General features: G+C 42.1%; 2 protein-coding genes and 2 non-coding genes across 6 annotated transcripts; all 4 read right to left on the bottom strand.

Annotated features, from left to right (window-relative positions):
* Window positions 1-414: 414 nt before the first annotated feature.
* Window positions 415-4,178, bottom strand: wdr12 (WD repeat domain 12). Its single transcript, XM_029519428.1, has 13 exons — window positions 4,009-4,178; window positions 3,752-3,846; window positions 3,479-3,573; window positions 3,295-3,401; window positions 3,083-3,198; window positions 2,850-3,004; window positions 2,721-2,766; window positions 2,533-2,618; window positions 2,182-2,322; window positions 1,769-1,874; window positions 1,548-1,680; window positions 1,068-1,140; window positions 415-970 (listed from the first exon to the last, which is right to left on the bottom strand). Exons 1-13 carry the CDS (start codon window positions 4,047-4,049, stop codon window positions 893-895), a joined length of 1,272 nt encoding a protein of 423 aa, XP_029375288.1. The 5' UTR covers window positions 4,050-4,178; the 3' UTR covers window positions 415-892.
* A 509-nt stretch (window positions 4,179-4,687) lies between these two features.
* Window positions 4,688-9,168, bottom strand: nop58 (NOP58 ribonucleoprotein homolog (yeast)). 3 transcript variants are annotated; one of them, XM_029518971.1, is made up of 15 exons: window positions 9,025-9,168; window positions 8,486-8,562; window positions 8,340-8,392; window positions 7,944-8,068; window positions 7,720-7,856; window positions 7,471-7,535; window positions 7,206-7,340; window positions 6,982-7,127; window positions 6,617-6,743; window positions 6,273-6,436; window positions 5,957-6,091; window positions 5,757-5,818; window positions 5,514-5,668; window positions 5,292-5,407; window positions 4,688-5,197 (listed from the first exon to the last, which is right to left on the bottom strand). In XM_029518971.1, exons 1-15 carry the CDS (start codon window positions 9,067-9,069, stop codon window positions 5,132-5,134), a joined length of 1,608 nt encoding a protein of 535 aa, XP_029374831.1. In that variant the 5' UTR covers window positions 9,070-9,168; the 3' UTR covers window positions 4,688-5,131. The 3 variants fall into 3 exon arrangements, with proteins under 3 accessions (XP_029374831.1, XP_029374822.1, XP_029374839.1); XM_029518962.1 differs by having other exon boundaries at window positions 5,269-5,401; XM_029518979.1 differs by having other exon boundaries at window positions 5,132-5,197; window positions 5,292-5,401.
* On the bottom strand, window positions 6,500-6,582 carry LOC115058362 (small nucleolar RNA SNORD11B). Its single transcript, XR_003842055.1, has one exon. It is a non-coding gene; the product is annotated as a small nucleolar RNA SNORD11B (small nucleolar RNA).
* LOC115058356 (small nucleolar RNA SNORD11B) lies at window positions 6,863-6,946 on the bottom strand. Its single transcript, XR_003842054.1, has one exon. It is a non-coding gene; the product is annotated as a small nucleolar RNA SNORD11B (small nucleolar RNA).
* Window positions 9,169-10,491: the final 1,323 nt, after the last annotated feature.

The following is a 10,491-nucleotide window of genomic DNA, read 5'->3' as shown; positions in this document are numbered from 1 at the left end:
TGTAATATTAAACCTGATAAACATACTGAAATTAGTTTTTTTGGGTATGGAAGATGGAGCTACATTTTTGTATGCCAGTAACTGAAAACATTCAGAGTGGTACCTCTTCGTCTTATCCCATCTCTGGTCAAAGCTCTGAGTCAGTGATTCTTCTTTCAATATTTATTTTATTTTTAGTTTTCTTTTCTTTATAACGAAATATGAGAAAATTGACAGTAAAATACTTTAAGATTAAAAATGAGGCGATATAAAACTAAACTACTGTCTCCAATTCAGGTCCTTAAAATGAAAAATAATTAACAGAATTTATTGTAAAAAGGGTTGAGTTGTTTTTATATTATCGAAAGGGGAAAATACTCCAGAATTTTGAGAAGCAAAAAGAAATGTTGAAATATTTCAAACTGACATGTTTATTTTAGATAAAAAATAATCTAAATGCTAATTATTATTTTCAATTTACATAAACCCCTGGGGTTTTACTAATTTCTTACCTCTTTAATCAATAAATTCAAAATTATTGACACACTTCTAATACTTGGTGGTGAGGCGCCATCTAGCTTTCCTCTGAAACATTTCTTCCACTTTGTTGTCCATGTTGAGGTGATGGTAGCGGCACATTCATACTGTGACATTCACTCCACTCTCACAGAAATACTCAAACATTAATTGTTAGATTGAGTTGAAAATAAATTTATACATTTTTTTTGGTTGCAGGGGAAAAAAGAGACAACCTGTTAGAAAATGTGTAAAAACTGAGGGAGGGTAAAAACAACCCAGACAGCAAAGAATACCCGAAGCAACCTTTGTGCAGTGCAGAATTTAAAATCACTGCTGTTATGTCTCTGTCCATTCTTATATCTGTGCTGATGGCTCTGCAGTCCAACTCTTGGCCTCATGCCCCCGCGTCCGTCTGACAGGCCGAGTATCTGTAGGTGTACAGCTTGTTATCTGCTCCTCCACTCAACAGCAGCTGAAAACACAAACAGGTGACAGGAGACCAGAAGTTATACACTGATTTATGTGGAAGAAATGTTGGTGTGCAGAGTTGAAGTCAAGGCACGTCTTACCGCACTTTCTGTCCAGTCCACACAAAACACTTTGTCCTCGTGAGCTGCCACATCATACAGAGGAGCCTTACAGCTGCAACACAATATCACAACATTATGGCCTGAAATGTACTCATCATAGAGGGACAAATTTACAAAGGAAGGAAGGAAAATGTTGAGGCGCAGTTTGTGTAGACTGCTAAGACTTATGAACATGCAATGTTTTCTTCTGACAGAGATGGGAAGCTTGTTCCAGACACAGGCGTCACTGGCACATCGCCATTCAGTGGACAGGATGTCCTGGATAAGTGACCCTTCGTCCTCTGAGTGTCTTCGTAAGCTACTCTCATTAACTACTGAATATTAAGTCAATTTCTAAAGTGTGTTGCTGCGGCAGAAACACAAAGCAAGAACTGGAAGATACAGACCATTATGCTGTCACTGAATTTGTTGGAATATGTTTCTAACTGCTATACACGATGTATTCTGTGCCGCACAGACCTTCTGGTGTCCCACAGTTTGACGAGGTTGTCCAGGGAAGCGGAGACCAGCTGGTGCTCGTGTGCCGGCGCCCACTTCACCGCGGTGACCCAGCCGGTATGTGAGGAGAGAGACAGCAGCACCAGAGACCCATCTGAAGGACAGAGCAGCCATTAATGACCTCACCAGAGGATTGTGGGACAGATATGAAGATATCTGTGGTGTTTTGGATGCACGTGTACCTTTGGTCCGAGGGTCCCACAGTCGGATGTGTCTGTCAGTGCTGCCCGAGGCCAGTCGTCGACACAGAGGTGAGTATGAAATGGAGTTGAACACTTTATTGCCTGTCTGTGGTGAAGAAAAACAGCTTATTCTGGAAATCAGCTTCAAATAAAGAGTGTCAAAGTGTTTCATCTTACAAAAGGCTATGACAATCACAGTATCTATAAAAATGTGGACAGTCAGTTTCAGTGTTTTGTTCATCTGATTCTATTTTAGTTTTATATTTTCATAGAATTATAAACATGGTCGCCAGATTTTCAAATTTAAATACAGCCTAAAAATGTCTTTAAATATGGTGTAAATAGCACAGAGCTACTAACATCACATTTTTTATCAGACTGATGAAAACACGAAAACCGTTCCTGTCGCTCACCAATGTGGTCTTCATTCCACCAGTCTCCACATCCCACACACGGATGGTGTGGTCCCAGGATGCACTGCAGATTTCCTCAGTGTCACACCAGAGGACAGAGGACACGGCCTCATTGTGTCCAGACAACGTCATTATGGGAGTCTGTGTCAATGTGAGAACATTAGAGCCTGGTATTTTCACATCCTGACCTGTTTCTAAAGCTCCAGAGAGAAGCCCAAACTACACTCAGATGCTTGTTGGTTCATAAAACCAAAACAGATCTTCTTATGGAAATCAAGACTTGAAGAAAAATGTGACCTTTAACATCGATTTTTATCTGCTTTCTTAGTAATAGCGTGACGCTGCTCTCACCCTGGTCAGACCCAGCTGTTGAGTCTTCTGTTTTTTCCTCGGCCTGTCTGGAGGTCCTTCAACTTCGTCTGCCTCGTCTGAGGGCACTGACAGCAGAGGAAAAACAGAAATTTCATAAAATGTCACTTGACAAAGATCTGCTATCTGTTCGGGTACTTAAGAGTCATTCGATCACTCTGAGCATGTACCTGCTGACCAGATTTTCAACATTTTGTCCCAGGAGCCACTGCAGAACTGAAACAGAGCGACACCAACATTAGACCGTTCATTACGGCCTGTATTTGGAGGACTCTCTTCTCCACCTGCTCCAACTTTACCTTTGAGCCAGTGGGATCTGTGGCGATGGTGTCAACACTCCCTGTGTGTCCTCGACAACAATGCCTGGCTTTCACTTTGTTCCTCTCTGAGTTCCACTCCCACATCAGGATGGTTTGGTCCAGAGAGGCCGTCAGAAGCAGAGAGGTCAGACCTTCTACAAAAAGAACGTTCTACTTAGAAAAGCTGTGATTGTTAACATCAGAGTGAGCGTCACCCCTTCCATCCTGCTCACCTCTTTTAACCCAAGCTACATCTTTTACTACATCTGTATGCCCGGCCACCGTCATCACCGGCTTGCCCTCCACAGACCAGATCCTGGCAGTCTTGTCATATGACCCTGTGAGAATCCTGCACAAAAGTACAGTAAAATGCATCATGTACCCAACATATAGACATTAGATAATAACAAGGCGCACAAACAGACAGCAAAATACGTCATCTTACCATTCAGCATCAGCATCTACAGAGCTAATCCAGTCATCATGCATCATACACTCCTCAGGCTCTGGGGCTGTGACTCGCTCCATGTACTCGATCTCCACCACGTCTTCCTGAAACAGACAGAGACTTTAGCTGCTGTCCAGCACTGAGACAAGGCCGTGGCGTATGCAGTCAGGCTATGCCTCACCGTTGAGATGCCTTCTGTCTCCATGTGAAAGGACAGCGGCGTCCGCAGGAACTGTCCCCGGACCAGGAAGTCAAAGTCCACTTTACTGTGTGATGCTGAAAGAAAGAGAAAGAGGAAAAAGAGGAAAAATAAAGAGATGATGTGAGCCATCTCATACAAAGTTGATTCTGCATAAATAACATTCAATCATGAACAGTTACATTAACCTAGAAAATTATTATTTCTCTGTACAGGAGTGATTTGAATTATTTGAATTTAAAAGGTAAATTTTACCATCTTTGGCCAACAGCAGCTGGTTGATGACGCTGCTGAGCTCCTCCACTTCAGAGGCAGCTGGGATGGAGAAGGGAACATCATCCACCACGTACCTGAGAACACACAAACAGCATGAATGACACACGGTGTCCACCTGAGCAGTTAGTCAGGCACCAGCTGCCCTTTCTGTTTACGGGGAGCTGCAGCTGTTAGCCGAGCGGCTAACCGGAGCTGACGTCTTTAGCTCAGCCCGGTCAAACAAACCCGGAGCTCACCGTTTGTTCTCTGTGAAAAATCTGGCCTGCAGCTGCGACATGTTCTCCTGTCTTTGGTTTTATTTCTCTGGGAAAAGCAGCCGCTGTCACTGCGGAAAGTCCGACTTCACGCTGCTGATCCGCACCGCCGCTCACACCACGTGGGACGGAGCCAGGCCACACAGTCGAGCAGAGATGACGTCAGTCGGCGATCCTTTACTGATGTCTGGCCATGTAAACAGCCAAATAAAAGAATGAAAGTGTAAAAAAATCATTAAAGTTAATTCTGGGGTTGTTTTTATTCCCAGACACTTTGAATCAGCCTCTTCTCTTTCACAGACATGATGTAACGTGTTTCATGTTTCATTATAAATCTATCTCTTTCTATTGAATATATTAATAAATAATAATTAATCTAAAAAAAACCAAACAAACAAAAAAAAAAACTGCAATTTCCCAGTCTGGGATAAATAAAGTATCTATCTATCTTATAATTAAATTACATTAAAAGGCATGTCTAAATCCTGTTACAGGCATATTTAGAATTAGAAAAATTCCAGACTGGTATGGATTTATGTGAAGCAGATGCATCTTATTCCTGTTGCATTGTTTCTGTATTTGCAATAATAGTTGCCCCATCGTTACATCAAATTCACAGTAATGCAGAAAAATAAATGAAAAGATTCCAAAGATTTCTGTATTCAAGCAAACCACATCGTTACAGCAAAGAGTTTTTATTTCACCAGGGCAGATATTCACAGTTTGACAGTTAAAAAAGATTTGTCACATGAAAACTGGGAAATGTGTAACTCAGTAATCTGTGCTGAATTAGATTATTGTCTGATACAGATTTGTTCACAAATAAAGACCAACATAAACTGGAGAGTTCATTACAAACGCCTTTATAAAAAAAAATAAATAAAAAAAAAAATTACAGTCCTCACTCACTTTAATGACGGGAACACACTTGGTTGGATTATTTTAACCACCTCACTCAGGTATAAAAGGTGACCCAAATATAAGTTTGCTACTTTCTGATGTCAAACAGATAATACAGTATTGCCCTCATTAGGTGTAAATGTAAAAAATAAAACTCATATGGCATAAAAACTAAAACAGAAAAATATGTACACACACTCCACTCTCAGTCATCGTCTTCCTCCTCCTCCTTTGCCTTCTTTTTCTTCTTCTTCTTTTTCTTTTCTGTTGACTGGAGGTACAAAGAAAGAAAAAGGGTTGTTAAAGAAGTGCACAGTAAAAAAAAACAGTGTGAAAGTAAACATTTTTATTTTTGAATTATTCACCTCTGTTACTGCTACTGCCTCCTCTTCCTCCTTTGGTTCTTCAGTTTCATCATCTGCTTTTTTGTCCTTCTTTTTCTTCTTTTTCTTGGGAGTTTCTGCTGCTTCGGCCTCTTGTTCTTAAAAAAAAAAAAAAAAAATAAGCATGGAGACAAAACCTTGATCATCATGAGCTACAGTGCAAATGTTAAGACAAAGCATGAAGTTCTCTCCAGATTCACTCACCTTCTGCTACTGACTCCTTTTTGGGCTTTTTGAGTTTGACCACTGGTGTTACGGGCTCTTCAGCCTCCTCTTCCTCCTCAACCTCCTCAAACTTCCTTTTCTTTGAGGTGGACGGAATCGTGGAATCGCCAGATGGATCGTACATTTTCACTTCACTGGGGAGACAAAACAGAAGCATTGAGCACCTCTTGTGTTGACACATGGAAATGTGTAACCTGAAAGGAGCAGCTGATGGCTGCTCACCTCTTGTGCTGGTATTTGTCTGCCTTTGCCATCGCTTTGCCTGTTCCACTGATTCTTCGGATCTGAGCAGAAATAAGAAAATTGTGATGAGATGACCAGCAGATCGGGGGAAGTAGACATAAAAATGTCACAAGCTTTGTCCCGTGTGTAACTAATGACTGATGATCCTGAAACAAAAAATTTCTCATGTTTTTACTTACTCCCTTCTCCTCCAGCTGTCGCAGCCTGGCCTCCAGCTTGGCACGATTTTCTACTCCCATCTCTGCATTTGTATCCTCTCCTAGGGCGTCATAGCGGATAGCCAGGGATGCTTTAGCTGCCAGCATCCTGGAAATCTGGTCCAGAAACAAGAGCCTGTGTTTATTTCTAACCCATCAGTGTGTATGTCCACAAATTACAGACGGTGACCATTCTCATAAACTTAGATGTAGGCAGACTGCTCGATCACAGGCTGCGATCCAAATCGGTATAAGTAAGACCATTATATTGGGGTTAGACTGGAACCTTTCAGCTCACCTTGCCCTTGTTCTTGGCGGTGGTCTGGCCCACGAGAGAGGCGTGGTATATGAGACCGTACTTGGGCGTGTCTTTGCGGGTCTTCAGGGCTCTGAACAGAGCCTTTTCTGCACCCAGGATCTGCACCGTAGAGGCTGGATGCTTGGCCAGATTCAGGAGAGAACCTGAGTTACAAAATGAGAAGTGAGCCCGATGTTCTCTCCAGCAGCTACCCACTGAACTGCCAACACAAGCTCAGATGAGGTAGTGACTTAAAACCATCAGTTGTTTTCAGGAACGTGACATAATGTCGTCATCATCACCGCTTGGTTGGTTTCCACACAGAAAAGGGCGTCAAGACTTACCGGCATGTGAGATGAGACGGGCGCCAACCAGCTCACCCACCATCACTGTCAGGTTGGGGGCGATGGCCATCATTCTGTTCTTCAGGTAGTCGTACAGCTGAATACGGTAATCTGAAATCTCAATCACCTGTAGGGGAAAGAAATGAAGTGGCGGTTATATTATATTATATATTATATAATATATATATTATATATTATATATTATATATTATTACTGTAAAATTCTTTTCTAAACTCTTCCTGCTGTGACTGTTCAGATGAGGTAGTGACTAAAAGCCCACATAGATCTTTTCAGGACAAAGACAACTGTCATCATCATCACTACAGCCACACGTGATGATAGAAAAACTAAACAAGGCCGATACCTGATCACACAGGTGTCTGATGTTGCCGATGTCCTGCTCCGACACTTCTGTTCCCATGGAGATCTCAGCAGCCAGTTTGACTTCAGCTTCAATTTCTTCAGGAAGAATGTCTGACAGATCAGAACCGGCCACATTTGTGCGATCGCCTGGAGATGAACAAAATAAAAATTAACTTTCATGGATAAACAGTAAAACAGATGTACACAGATTGAGATTTTATTTACCTATTTTGTTGACAGTTTTACAGTATGCCAAGTTGTCTGTGATGATTTTTCCAAGCTCAGGGAAGTGCCAGCCGTACCACTCTCTGCAGCGCATAATGTAGTTGTTCAGCTCCTTATCCAGATCGTCCAGAAGAGCTGAACAGACAAATACAAAATACATTTAAAGATGAGTTTGGAACCATTTTCTTAACAGCATAAAATGTGAGTATGTAAACCTGGTCTCTGATTTAGTAGGTTTCCCAGATTAGGGATGAAGGGAACTTACAAATGGCCTGCACGATCATAGTGTCCACTTTGTCCGGACTGAACTTCAGCTTGTAGCGGGATAAACTAGAAAAGCATCAAAATTACATCATGAGTTACTTCAGACAATTTACAACTATTAAAGATTATGGACACTGTTGCCTCAGTGGTAGTGACGAATGCTGAGAAAAATCTACAGGGAGGTTTCAGACAGCAAGTGTAATCACAGGCAGCCGCCTTGTTCACGCCACACTGTATCTGTACCACTCACCTGTGAGCCAGACCCAGCGACATGGCGCTGATCTCCCTGGGTGGAAGTCCAGTGATGAGACTTTCCATCTGGCCTCTGATGCATCGCATCAGTTCAGCTACAGCAGGACTGTGGACACAGCTCAGGTCCAGTTTTTCCTTCAAGAAACCCATCATTAGAGACCCATCTCTTGCAAATGAAGTGTAGAAAATGAAAAGGAATCACGTAGACGTTGTTTCACTAACTTTGATAACTCCACCCAGTTTGGCATCACTGATTGCCAGCTGTTCATGAGCTTCCTTGGCGACAACCTTCTTCAGCACCTTCTTCAAACTCTTGCCAATTTTTCCCTCAACAAGGGCAGTGGCAGCTGCAAGACAGAGGAGAACACCACATCACCTTAACTGTCACATCGTTAAACCCAGAAAATAGCCAACCTATCATTTATTTTGGGCCTACACCTGCTAAATGTAAAACTTAGTAACCACCTTTCTTTCATCTAAGGGACCTGCTGATATCAGGCTGCGTGGTCTCAGTGGTAGTGACGAATACTGTAAACTGCCTCATGATTTACTCAGACACAGAAACACATCATGGACCACAGATCTCAGGTGTCGAAGTGCACAGACACTTGGCATTACCTGCTAAGGCCTCTGTCGTGTCCTGAAACTTCTCAAAATGCTTCAGCTTCAGACTGATGAGGACAAAACAGGAGAAACGTGAGATCATACGTCATCTACTGATACAGACCTCATGTCAAGGACCAGCTTCTCGAAGCAGCACTTACACTTTATTCGCCTTCTCAGGTGTTTCAAACTCCTTGTACAAGCTGTCGACCTGTTGCAGCTTCGACTCGTCAAGGACCTTGAACACAGAAAATTCACGTTGGTTGTCATGCATTAAAAAATGATCTGATCTGAACTGTCAGGCTGCACAAAAGCAACAATTATAAACAAACGTTGAAAGAGGTGTAGACTGTTTCTGAATCTTAACACAAAAAGGACAAAACTTGCCACATCAGGAGAAACGAGCAGCAGTCAGTCACTGAAGTGAGCACACGTGGTTAGAAGGCCTAGCAGAGCTAACTGCATGTTAGCACTAATGTGGCTGAAAACAGCCCAAAGCAAACACAACCCTTTAATGTGAACAGTCACACGCACGAAGACAGCTTGATGAGCTCGTTTCAGGCCTCCATCAGCAGAAAGGTTTCACTGAACCGAACCGACACGGTGTGTGTGCAGCTAGCATCGATGCTAAGTCAAACTAGCTGAAGCGTCTCCTGCCGGAAAACGGCTCAGAATGAAAAACCCGGAAATGAAAACTCACCTTAAATATCGCGTAACCTGCGGCGGTCTCGAACAACACGAGCATTTTGGCAGCAGCTCGGTTATCCGGCCAGAAGTTTGAGTTTTGTCCGCGCTGGGAGGACAAACTTCGCTCCCAAACTCACCACGATGCTGCTCACACCGACTGAAGGCACGCTGACGCCGACGCACGGTGACGTGTCGTGACGTAACGCCTTAAAGCTGCAGACCACACTGCCACCTACCGACAGGAGGCTGCAGCTTCACCACAGGAGCTGATAAACTTTTAGAAATTTAATGATTTACAGACTGTCTCTGCAAAGAGAGAGAAAAAAAGGAAATAAACAAAGTATGTAATACTAAGACATTCTGTTTTCATGCTTTTTCAAATTTCATGTTTAGCCATTTGCATCAGCTCTTTCTGTCCGGCATAATCACCAAATTATCACTAGTTTAGGTGAAATGTTCTGTGAGTTTGAAGGGATTCATAAAAAAGAATGCTTCAAAGTTTTCACAGAACTCAGATGTTTTTAATCAGCATGACATCTTCTAGTTGTCAGGTTGTAGGGAAAGGGAACATTAAACATCCTGAGGCTGGGCAGCGTTTCAGACTTTCACTCAACTAGTTTCCTCAGAACTTTTAAAGAGGAATCAGTGCTACAAGGCACAATTCCTGCAACATAAACTGACCATCAGGACATTTTTCAATGAAGTCTTGCAAGTTTAAACAAACTTCACTCAGTTTAAAATACCAGCACAATGATTCCCCAATAATCATCCCACAATCAGCTGTCACATCCCTTTCGGTGATAATGCTCTGCAGAAATAAAAGCCAGAGGTACCAACCCGAAACACAGGAACTACAACTTTAAATGGTTGTTTCATCACAAATACTCCTGAATATTATCATGTTCTTTTGGCTGATTTCACCCAAATAGTTTCTGCCACGTGAATATCATTTTAAAGACAAATACCATCCCAGAAAAACTACTTGACAGCTGTTTCATCACAACTGTATTACTCAATAGGACAAACAACACATTTGTGTGTGTGCTGATGTTGTGCTGCCTCCTTGTGGTCTTCTCACGTTATAATGGCTTTCTGGTGAAACCTGTCTTTATTCCAGCAGGTGGCAACGTCAGCATGAAATACATGTCCTCCACTTCTAGATTTAACATAGAAACCTTTAATTTTGTTCACAGATTATGTATCTAAAGGATAAACCAACATTTACATTTCAGATGAAGTGACAGTTTGAAAATACTTTATTTTGGGAGTATCAAAATAAAATTATTCAGGAAAAAGCTGATTTTTTTTCCCTGTCAGTGTACCGTTTAAAAACTGAGGCCAACACTCACCATATTAATAAAGTGCAAGCAAGCAAACCGATTTTCTTTATCAGCTTTCCCCCAAAAAACAAAATGCTTCAGAAACACACTCAAACCTCACTTGCTTTCCAAATATGTTGCAATTTGCCTCATCCATTGAC

This window comes from Echeneis naucrates, chromosome 2 (genome assembly GCF_900963305.1).
Source record: "Echeneis naucrates chromosome 2, fEcheNa1.1, whole genome shotgun sequence".
NCBI lineage: Eukaryota > Metazoa > Chordata > Actinopteri > Carangiformes > Echeneidae > Echeneis > Echeneis naucrates.
Note: the sequence above shows the minus strand (reverse complement) of the source record. Positions and strands in the feature narration are given on the sequence as shown.